Here is an 11,145-nt window from a genome sequence, read left to right on the forward strand (position 1 = left end):
GGTGACCAGCCCAAGGACACAGCTGATAAGGGACGAGCAGTGTCTTCCTTGTTCTTGGTTTCCAGCCCAGGACATCTCATGTTTGAGCTTGGGCCAGTTTGGGGAGACAGGTGACAACTGACCTGGGCCCCAGCTGCTGTCCTTGTCCCTGTCTATGGCTTCGCTGGCAGAAGCCAAGGATAGGAAACAACAAATCCTACTTTAAATCCTGGACACTTTTTTAAACTGGGGAGCTTGATCTTCCTAAGTTTATCGCCTACATTCCCTTTTCTCACACTTTACCTTCCTGTGTCTTTAATATTTACTTATCTGTCAAATTTCAATTTTTTAAATTTAGATCATTTTGAAAAAAAAAAAATAAAAAACCACCACCAGATCTGGCAACTCTAGTGCTAAAACTGCATATGGTGTTAGCCTCAGTCCCCTTGGATAGAGACATATGAAAAATAACCAGTAATGATGCAGGCAGAGAGCTTGCGTCTGTACGTCCCAGGAGCAGGTGCATTAGAGCATGAGAAGGTAAGCATCAGCCATTACGGACATGCCTTCTTAAAGTATAATATAACAGTGCATACTTACAGAACAGCTCCTTTTTTAAACATGTTGGTACTACCAAACGCTGGTGGGATACAGAGCAGCTAGACTGGTGTGCAACTATAGAATGGTAAAAGCACTCTGGAAGATAATTGATAGTTTCTTACAAAACTAAACCTGCCATCATAATGCTGGCCATTTACTCAGAAAAATGAAACATCACACAAAACCTGTACAAAAGGAGCCGCAATGGAAAACAATATGGAGGTTCTCAAAATTAAAAATAGAATCTCCATATGATCCAGCAATTCTACTTCTGGATATATACCCAAACATTATTTTCTTGACCAGATTAACAGGTACACCCACATTCATAGCAACTTTTGTTGCAACAGTCAAAAGGTGGAAGAGAAGCAACCCAAGTGTCCACGGGCAGTTGAACAGAAAAGCAAAACATGACCGATGTTTGCAATAGGGTGTTGCTCACCCATGGAAGGGAAATGCTGGCACCTGCCCCAGCATGGGTGAGCCTGGAGGACATTATGCGAAGTGAGCGGAGCTAGTCACGAAGATGCCAAGATTCCACTGAGAGGAGAGGCTTGGAGTAGGCAGAATCCCAGACACAAAGTAGAGCGGCGTGACCAGGGCTGAGCGGAGGCGGGAGGGGCATGGGCTTAACATGCAACTTCAATCTGGCACCTGGGGAGGTTAGGGCGAGGTCTGCACAGCAGCAGGAGCTGAACTGTGGGCTTAGGAAGGGGTAAGACGCAAAATTTTAGGTTATGTGTGTTTTACCTCCATTTTTTAAAAACTAGTTTTCTAAATCTTGTGTGCCAGTGTTCACAGCGTCATTGTAATAGCAAAATATGAAAAACCGCCCAAAGGTCCCTGAACAGGTGATGTATTACATGATACACTCATCTAATGGAATACTAAGCTGTAACAAGAAATCAATTCTTGATACAGGTAACAACCTAAATTAACCTCTAGGATATTATGCTTAGTGAATAACGTCTCCAAAGGCTACATACTGTGAGATCCCATTTCTCTAAGATTCTTGAGAGGACAAAACTAGAGACGGAGGTGCAGGGACAGGGTCGGGTGGGCAGCTCGGCAGCGGCGCAGAGGCACGCCCTGTACCTGTGTGGGGACTGCAGGCCAGAGGCGAGGTGCGGGATGTGAGCCAGCGGGCCCTGAGTCAAGGCGTCCAGAGGTCACAGCAGTGCTACGCGGGGGCCTCTTCCCTGCTGGTAACAAGTGGCGCTCTGAGAGGGGTCCGTGTGGAGGCTAGGTGATGCATGCACACGACTGTGCTCTTTTGGGTTTTGTTTTTGATTTTTAGGGTTTGTTCCCCAACTTTCTGTGAGTCTATTTCAAAGTACAGAGTGAAGTGGTATATACCTCATGCTCAAAACCATGATTGATAAAGGGTCACTCTAAAAACTGCTCCGCCTCATGGAGCTTAGAAACTACTGGGCAAGGCTGACAGACTGTCATCGTTTAAAGAGAGTGAAAGTTCTTGGGCCAGGTATAAGGTACTCAGCCCATGGCAGGAAGAGTGCTGTAGGATGTGGCTGCCAGGACTGGTCACAGACCAGGGAGCTCGAGTGGGGACTCGAGGGATGAGTGGAGACTGGCCAGGCAGGATAGGAGAGTGGAATTGGTGCAGAGGGAAGCAGGAGGAAGGTAAATGTGGACAGGGCGCAGAGCAGCTGCATGTTCGGTAGTCACCCCGCGTCGGCATTTTCCCCACGCAGTTGCAGTCACCTGCGCTCAGGCTATCCCGAAATATTATACATAGCAGGGTGTTGAGAGTCGCCACATTTACATCGCGTTCTTCATAGTATATTGCTAGACTTGTTCTATTTTACCATATTGTTTGCCTCTTCTGGGCTCTAATTAGTAAGTTAAACTACCACAGGTCTGCTCTCCTGTCCGCATGTGACCACACAGCTGTTTCTTTTCACAAAACTCCTCCCTTTGCAAAAAATAAATAGATGTAAACACAGGTGTGTGCAAGAAGAAAACCTAACAGAGTGCACTGGGCTCGGGGATACCTGGATCTCAGGCCTCCACTGGGGCTCTTGGACAAGGGTGTCCTGTCCCAGGGCAAGGTTTGGAATAACCTAGGAGGGAGCTGAACCGACACGGGAGAGATGTGGCCTCATCAGACAGAAGCAGGTGGGGTGAGGCGAGAGGGCAGCTGGGGGCTGGGCCGGTGGCCGAGGGGTAGGGCCAGCCGCAGTCAGTTCTGACCTCACTAATCAAGTGCTCTGACCCAGCTGTTTCTGACTGCACTCAACCAACAGTTTGGGGGTGGGGGTGCAGATTCTGAGTAATGAGAGGGAGAAAAGCAGGATGAGCAGTAAAACCGAGTTTGCCTGTCTATTTAGCTCTTGATCTTATCAGTGAAGGCCGTGCCGCCCCATTTCCTTTAGTGGAGACTTCCTGGGCACCCTGGATCACAATGCATGGCTTTTTCCTCACAGGCGATTTTTACCCAAAAGAGCAAGCTGCTGCCCGACCCGCTGGACACACAGCGCCGGCAGGGCTTCCGGCTGGAGGAGTATCTCATCGGGCAATCCATTGGCAAGGGCTGCAGTGCTGCTGTGTATGAAGCCACCATGCCCGTGTCACCCCAGAACCTGCAGGTGGCAAAGAGCGGCAGGCTTCTTCCAGAGAGAGGCCCAGATGCTGTTCCCCAAGGAGAGGAGGCGGAGCAAGCCCTGCCGGCCCCTGCGTTTCCCCTGGCCATCAAGATGATGTGGAACATCTCGGTAAGGGCGGGCCTTCCACCCAGGTGGGCACGTGTCAACGCCAGTCTCAGTGGGCTGGGCACCTTCTCCTGGGAAGTAGATTAGAACAGACACAACTTCTCTATAACCTTCCTCGCCCTCTCACCTCAGACCCCTTCAGGTTGGGCCCCAGATTGTGAGGTCTTCCAGTCAGCCTGCACCAGCAGGTTTGGGGCCAGCATGGGGCCTGGGTGCCTGTTAGTAACAGGCACCCAGGCCCCTGTTGCTCATGGGCGCCACACCGGAGCAGCAGGGGCCTCAGCCATTGATCCCCGGGCCGGTGCTGGCCAGCCCACCCGCTAAGCCACACACCTTCCCCAACTTGCCTCCCACACACCTCCAGCTTCCTGCGTCCCTGTTCGCAACTCTTGAGAATTTGGGAGTGTAATTTCCTCTCAAAAACAAAGATTTCCTCCACTGAGAGGGATTTCTGGATCTACTCACTGGTGGCTTTGGAGAATTTATCAAACCCACCCAGCGCTGCTCTCCGGGGCTGCTGAGCTTGTGGGGCACTGCCGAGTGCCCTTCCTTGTTTTGGTTTGGGGAACAAGATTGTTAGCCATTGCACTACCAGGGCAGTAGCCAAGTTGCCAAATCCTTTGCCTGGGAAACATCCAGTCTCAGCATCAGAATTGGCTGAGGCGTGATCACTGTTGCAGCCACAAAAGCTAAACATCATGATTTTATAGGGGCTTCCTGGTACTTGACAGGTTCTGCAGGTCTGAGAGTGATGAGGAGAGTGAAGTACTTGTCCTCTGTTTGCTTATTTGCTCGTGTTTGCAGGGGTGGGACAGCACTTCCATGACAGCTTTGCCCTCAGTGGGCGGGTCAGCTCTGCCTGTCGGCTAAAAGAGTTTCATCTGGTGGTGGGGGTCTGTACCGAGCCTAGGAGTGACAGGCGCCCCTGGCAGGAGGAAGCTTCCTAGGCTCCAGTCCTCTGAATATGTCTTCCTGCCCTGGCCCCTGAGCAGCAAAGAGCTCGACGCCTGGGCGGCGCCTCTGCCCTCTCACCCGGGAGACACTGGTTAGCTGTGCTCTCAGAGAGGCTATCTCCTCCTGAAAGTCAGAGCCGCTTCTGGGCAGTCGCTGTCCTAGATCCCTACAGGGAGGGCTCAGACTGGCCACCCCTCAGTCTGTGTAACCCGGGGTCCCTGTGGTGTGTTCCAGGCCGGCTCTTCCAGTGAAGCCATCTTCAGCACAATGAGCCAGGAGCTGGTCCCGGCCAGCCGCGTGGCCTTGGCTGGGGAGTATGGGGCAGTCTGTTACAGGTAAGCATCTCCCGCCACACTACCTGTGGGTTCTTTGACAGCAGAATCGCCGCCTGTGTCCTTAGCACTGTGTCTGATTCGACACGGCTGCTTCTGTGGTGGAGTTAGGGCAGCGTTCCAGCCGGAAGGTCACTGGCTTGGGCGAAGTCGCAGCTTTGTTCAGTGAAGGTGCCGATGGCTGAGGTGCACTGGGCAGGGAGGGAGGGCTGCCCAAAGGCCTGGTCAGAGTGTGGGGAATGACCTGCCCTCTGGGCCGCCTCAATCGCGCTCAGGCGGAGCGGCACCTCTCAGTTCAAAGTGAACTCTCCCCCGTGGAGGTCAAACACTTGGCCCACTGCTGCAGTGTATCTGGTGGTGTCAAGAGATTTTAATAAACAGAAGTGACCTGTTTCCCAAGAGTTCTTCATGTGGCAGGGGAGCCAGATAGGAGCAGAGTGGGCAGGTGTGAGGGACCCCAGGAGCAGTATGTGGGGGACAGCCTTCAGAGTGACAGTCTGCTGCTTTTTGAAGGGTGAGGAGACACCACTCAGACAGAGAAGCAGAGACGTTCCCTGCGGAGGGGAGGTGGTGGCAGCAGCCCTGCCACAGGGCTTGTCAGGCCCCAGAGGTGGCAGCGCAAGCGCACTGCCAAGCGCCGCCAGCACCCACCTGAGCCAGGAAGAGGTGGGCCTGCCTTCCTGGCCGTTTACGGAGAGCTGTCTTGCTGCCTAGTTCCGTCACCAGCAGGAAGGTAGAAATTGCAGTTTGGCGGCTCCAGTATGACAGAGGGGCCGTAAGGCCAGAGAAGTGGCTGCTTGTTGGGCTCAGCACTGCCCTCTCCTGAGTTCTTTGTAGGGAAGAGCAAGGATCTGAGTGGCAGCAGCGGTAACTACCCTCAGGAGACGCTGTGCTGCCCACAGCCTGCTCAGTTCCTGCCACTCCGCAGCCCTTCCCGCTTCGGCCTTTGTCCTCGCCCTTATCCCACAGGTCCTTAAACCCCGAGCCTGTGTTCGGCCTCTCTAGAGTGGCTTTGTTTACTACACAGGCCAGTGTGTGGGTTTGTCGGTGAGCACGGCAGGTCCGAGGCCTAGAGTGCTGCTGCCGTCTCGCGCCGTCTCAGGAGATGCGCCCCAAGAGCATCCGGGGCATCCCTGCTCAGCCGTGGCTCCAAGGGTCCCCCAGCTCAGCCCTTTGTCCTCTGCGCCTCACTTCTCCCCCAGTGTCTTTCGTCCCACTTCTGTGCCCTGCGCTTCCCCACACGGGACTCCCGTTGGCCTCCTCCGACCAGGCAACCAGTGGTCATGGGCGGCCCTCCCGTGGCCTCCCATCCCGTCGCACGTGTGTATCCTGCCCCGTCCTGTCTCAGCGCCACACCCAGCAGTCACACACCCCTCCTGACTGGGCGTGCCTGCGACATCTAGCTGGGGTCTGATACTCCCACTGTGGTCGGGGCAGCACACTGACCCCGTGGACTGCAGCGGGCAGGGTCTCCGGTGAAGGCGCCGTAGAGGGCCTCTCCAGGCTGGACTGCACCTCGGGAACCGGGCCCAGCTCGCGCCCTCTCGGTACTGACTCCACATCCCGGGGCTTTGCGCCAGTCTCCTCTCCCCACCCCCACCAGCGTCCTATTCCCTGCCCAGTGCTCTTCCTCCCTGCAGCTCACACACCTCTGGCCCCAGCCAAGTCCATGCATCCTCTCGGCCTCGGCTCCACTGCTGACTGCTGCGTCACGGCCACCTTTCTTCACTTACACTCCACACACAGAACCTCATATTGACTGCAGGCTCCTGGCTCCTGAGTCAGGTGCCCTTAATTCAGTCAGCAAGGGTTGAGGGGCTGGACACAGCAGGTGGCCACCTGCTCTGTGGGGCTGTGGGACTCCCGGTGAGCAGGGAGCAGGTGACGTCGCCACTGTGGCTGCTTCTGGATCTGTTGTTCAGCAAAGGCCATTGAGCTCATATACCAAGCCACGTGTGGTGCTAGGACTTGGGACCACAGAGATTCTGGATATTTTACAGGTACTAGTGAGTTGTTTTTTTGGTTTTTTTGCATTTGAGATTGAGCCCAGAGAAGTATCTTGGCCGAGGACATGAGGTGACAAGATCCGGAGTTCAGACCCAGGCAGTCTGGCTCCAGGGCCTCTGAGGTGCATTCTGCCACGTGGGTGGAGGGACAGACGGAGTGAGGCTGAGGGATGCAGTTATCAGAGGTGATGAGTCACCTTCCTGAGGCTGTTTTCCAACTCCAGGCTCTGCACCTGGCACATGGCAGATCTCAGTAAATATTGGCTTAACAAATGGGTGTCAGGGTTTATGGTGACCTCACATCGTTCTGACCGTTGTATCTGACCGTTGTATCTCAGTGACCTCATACACTGTCCACCTGCCCGTGACAGGAAACCCAAAGGCGGCCCCAAGCAGCTCGCGCCGCACCCCAACATCATCCGCGTAGTCCGCGCCTTCACCTCAGCTGTCCCGCTGCTGCCAGGGGCCCTGGTTGACTACCCCGACGTGCTGCCCCCGCGCCTCCACCCAGACGGCCTCGGCCACGGGCGGACACTCTTCCTCGTTATGAAGAAGTGAGTAGCAGGGGCCTGGAGTGGGCACCGGTCACCCCACCTGGCATGGGGTGTCGGGAGGGGCAGCCTTGCCCTCGGGAGACAGGTGTGGCAGGCTGTGCCTCAGTGCTAGCTGCCTGCAGGGATGGTTGGTTGTGACAAAAAATTTCATCTTTATCAGAACGCACGTTCACCCTGCATTCTGTTTCTGACTACTGCTCCTTCTCTGTGGCTGGGTGGCCCGTTCTTTCAGCACCCCTAGCTTTAGGGGTGCAGGTAACATGTGGCGCCCCAGCTCTTTCTGCTGTCAGGATCCAGGTGGGTGGGCACAGAAAGGATGCTTGAGAGTACCCAAAGCTCCAGGGAGAGGCACGACCCTAACAGTGAGCGTGGTGGTGTGGGGGTGGATGTGCCAGCGGCTTCTCCTTCTCCACCAGCTACCCCTGCACCCTGCGCCAGTACCTTCGTGAGAACACCCCAAGCCCCCGCCTCGCCACCATCATGACCCTGCAGCTCTTGGAAGGGGTGGATCATCTGGTTCAACAGGGTGTTGCGCACAGAGACTTGAAATCTGACAACATCCTCGTGGAGATGGATGCAGGTTGGTTGTGGTGTTCTGGGTGGGGTGTGTCAACGCTGTACACCAGAGCTGAGCACGCTCTCCCTCAGTGTGGGCTTCCTGCTCTGTGGGACTGTGGAATGACAGTGTCCCCAGTTCTTTTCTGTTGCCCATTTAAAGAACAGAAACCGCAGTGCTGGAAGTCTTCATGAATAAAAGGTAGGTTTACCTCAGCGTCAGAATGTTCAGACAGTGAAAGCTGCCCAGGTGTGCGCCTGGCCCGGGTGCAGGGGGCTTTCAAGTAACCACACATGGGGCACTGCAAGGGATCCTGCGAACTGGAAGATACTAAAACGTTAAATAGCCAATTAAGTTACTTCAGGGACAGGCATTTCAGAGGAAGTCTCTTCTTAATCCTTTGCAAACTAACTCGTAATGTGGCTGTATCTTAGGCTTGGATTTGGGGTTTCCAGTTCAAATCAAAGACCCTTTGGGTGCAGAGACTCAGGGTCGTTTGCTCCAAGCACCGCACGTTGAATCAGTCACAGCAGCTCCACTGGATTTGGCCCAGCTCCAGTTACTGGAAAATTATCCAGATCTCTGCTTAGGGGCTTTAATTCCCTCAAAGTATTTCTATGTTCAGACAGCTGCCCCTCCCATTCAGCTCTCTGGCCCGTGGGCTCCCCAGGCCTTGCTGCCAAAGCCCCTAAGCCAGTAGAGCCCCTGCTCCCCACTCCACACACATCCTGGTAAGGGGTGGGACATGGGCCCTCGGAGGTGTGGGGGGAGGGGGAAGAAGCCGCCACTGACCTGTGCCTGCCCCGCCCAGACGGCTGCCCCTGGCTGGTGATCGCTGACTTCGGTTGCTGTCTGGCTGACGAGCGCATTGGCCTGCAGCTGCCATTTAACAGCTGGTATGTGGATCGGGGCGGAAACGGCTGCCTGATGGCTCCCGAGGTGAGTCCCACTGAGCGCGTCGCGCCCACCTCCTTCCCACTAAGTGATTGAGACTTGCTGCCTCGTTGTTTACTAAATACTCTGTGCTTGCCATAATCTGGCACAGGTCCCTTGCTATGCTTTGCGTTAACCTGGATCTCCCTAATGTTCCCAGGAGATGTGAATTTTGTCAGCAAAGAATGCAACATGAGCAGATTTTTCTGGGGCTGAGCCACAACTCACTCAAATTCTGGGTTCCTTGGGACAGAGTTCAGCTTAGCCCATGAGTCAGGTGCCTGCAGAAGTCTGCAAGACCACCTGACACCAGCCGCCTCAGTGCTCACCCACGGCTTTCCTGGCAGGTGTCCACGGCCTGCCCTGGCCCGAGAGTGGTGATTGACTACAGCAAGGCCGATGTCTGGGCAGTGGGAGCGCTCGCCTACGAAATCTTCGGGCTCGCCAATCCATTTTATGGCCAGGGCAGGACCCACCTTGAAAGCCGCAGTTACCAAGAAGCCCAGCTGCCTGCACTGCCCGAGTCAGCGCCTCCAGATGCCAGCCGCCTTGTGAGGTCGCTGCTTCAGCGGGAAGCCAGCAAGGTGCGGCTGGCCCCGGTGTGGCAGGGGTCGGGTGCTGGGGGAAAGATCAGGTTTGGACAAGCTCTAGTGGCACAGAGCGCCTCTGTCTTGCCGTGTACGACCAAGGACAGAGAACAAAATAGACTCAAGAACAGTAGGAGAGATAACCACAGGATTAGAATTCTAGCCCTCCCGTTCGTCCTCGTTGCTTAAGTTACGCACAGGGAAAAGATGCATTTTAAAGACACATACAATGGAGACGCAGCTTACGGAAACTGCCGAATCTCATATGACAGGTAGGCCTGAACACATGTCCCAAGCACAGATCTGGATGTTTCCAGTTACTAAAGGAAGCTAAACATTTGAAGCCGCATCAGCGGCTGGCCAGGCTCACGCAGCATGCTTAGCGAAAGGGCGGACAGACCAGGGCTCGCCCTGCAGGCAGGTGTGAACGTGGGCAGGGCACTAGTGTCAGGGGAGCGGAGGGTATCAGAGAACTGTGGGCTAAGAATTTGGTGGGGGCTCGAGAAGGGAAAACCCTAAAATGAGGAGTCTCATTAACAAAGCTGGTTGTAGGCCAACTGCTTTGTCACAGATGTTCTCAGCTGCAGCTTCCTTTCCTGTTGCAGAGACCATCTGCCCGTGTAGCTGCTAATGTGCTTCATTTAAGCCTCTGGGGTGAACGTATTCTAGCCCTGAAGAACCTGAAACTAGACAAGATGGTCAGCTGGCTCCTGCAACAATCGGCTGCCACTTTGCTGGCTGACAGGCTCACAGAGAAGAGCTGTGTGGAAACAAAGATGAAGATGTTGTTTCTAGCCAACCTGGAGTGTGAAACGCTGTGCCAGGCCGTACTGCTGCTCTGCTCCTGGAGGGCGGCCCCGTGATGGCGCTGACGTGGCTGGTGAATTACTGAAGAGCTTGCGCTGTACCTATGTCATGAGGGTCCAGGAAGGTGAGGGAGCCGCTCCCATGTGTGAGGGTGAGAGTCAGGAGAAAGATGTCGCAGAGTGGGCTGGGCTGCCTGGAGAAGGCTTCAGGTTTTGCAAGTGTAAAGAACAGCTTGAGTCAGAATCTGTAGTCTGTTAGCGAGCTGAGTGAGTCTGGTACATGTGTAACTACTTGTGAGGACTAAAGTTCTCTCACCTGTAATGTGAATTTCTGTAGAGGGCCAGCTAGACATTACTTCTGGCTATCTTGACTACTCAACATTGACATTATGGCACAAAGCAGCCAGCTCTGTAAGAGGATGTGTGGCCTTGTGCCAATAAACCTGATTTAGGGACACCGAAATTTGAATTTTATGTGTCAGTAGTACACTTTTAATTTTTCAACCAGTAAACACAGAAAGCATGTTTAACTTCAGACTATGCAGCGGGCCTTTTTTTAGACCAGACTGCCAACCCCTGGTCTAGATAACTACAAAGGCCTAACTCTTAAACTCGCTATCAGGCCTCTCAGGCAGCGATGCTGGAAACAATGGTCAGAACTGCACACAAATGAAAAGACATGACAAGTCCCCAGCACTGGTGCGCTGTCACCCTCGGGCTGCCAGCCAGAATCACCTGCAGACACGCCTCTCAGACCTCTGAGAAGCTGCTGGCTGAGGGTGCACTGGGGGGAGGCGGACCCGTGCTCCCAGGAGCAAGCCCAGCAGCCAGGCACGGGCAGGCGCCGTAAGTGGAAGAGCGAGACTGTAACTTGTGCCCACCCCAGGGGGAACCTGGGTTTCTGAAAAGCAGCCACAACACCCATCTGCCTGTGACCCAAGCAAGGCAGACGTCGGCACAGCTTCACGTGCCAGGGTCGGAATGGACCAACCGGCCCGAGAAGCGGGGCGCTCCGCGCTGCGTTGGGGCACAGCTCTAGCGAGGCCTCTGAGAAACCTCTGCCCCAGGTTCCTCCAGCTGCACTGAAGTCCAGCAGAGCAAAGCGACCG

The 11,145-nt window shown here is 54.7% G+C and overlaps 1 protein-coding gene across 1 annotated transcript; it reads left to right on the forward strand.

Moving 5' to 3' along the window:
- The first annotated feature begins 456 nt into the window (after nucleotides 1-456).
- On the forward strand, nucleotides 457-10,571 carry PINK1 (PTEN induced putative kinase 1). Its single transcript, XM_004679367.2, has 8 exons — nucleotides 457-519; nucleotides 3,024-3,311; nucleotides 4,497-4,597; nucleotides 6,972-7,154; nucleotides 7,571-7,734; nucleotides 8,522-8,649; nucleotides 8,991-9,227; nucleotides 9,836-10,571. Exons 1-8 carry the CDS (start codon nucleotides 457-459, stop codon nucleotides 10,091-10,093), a joined length of 1,422 nt encoding a protein of 473 aa, XP_004679424.1. The 3' UTR covers nucleotides 10,094-10,571.
- The last annotated feature ends 574 nt before the right edge of the window (nucleotides 10,572-11,145 follow it).

This window comes from Condylura cristata, unplaced genomic scaffold, assembly GCF_000260355.1.
Source record: "Condylura cristata isolate star-nosed mole 26May11 unplaced genomic scaffold, ConCri1.0 scaffold00008, whole genome shotgun sequence".
NCBI classification, from domain to species: Eukaryota; Metazoa; Chordata; class Mammalia; order Eulipotyphla; family Talpidae; genus Condylura; species Condylura cristata.

Bases quoted from the DNA above. Each gene is read 5' to 3' on its own strand.
- PINK1 (XM_004679367.2), top strand. From the start codon at position 457: ATGATGCAGGCAGAGAGCTTGCGTCTGTACGTCCCAGGAGCAGGTGCA. The intron at 520-3,023 runs GTAAGCATCAGC...TTTTCCTCACAG, and splicing joins GTGCATTAGAGCATGAGAAG to GCGATTTTTACCCAAAAGAG. The intron at 7,735-8,521 runs GTTGGTTGTGGT...TGCCCCGCCCAG, and splicing joins CCTCGTGGAGATGGATGCAG to ACGGCTGCCCCTGGCTGGTG.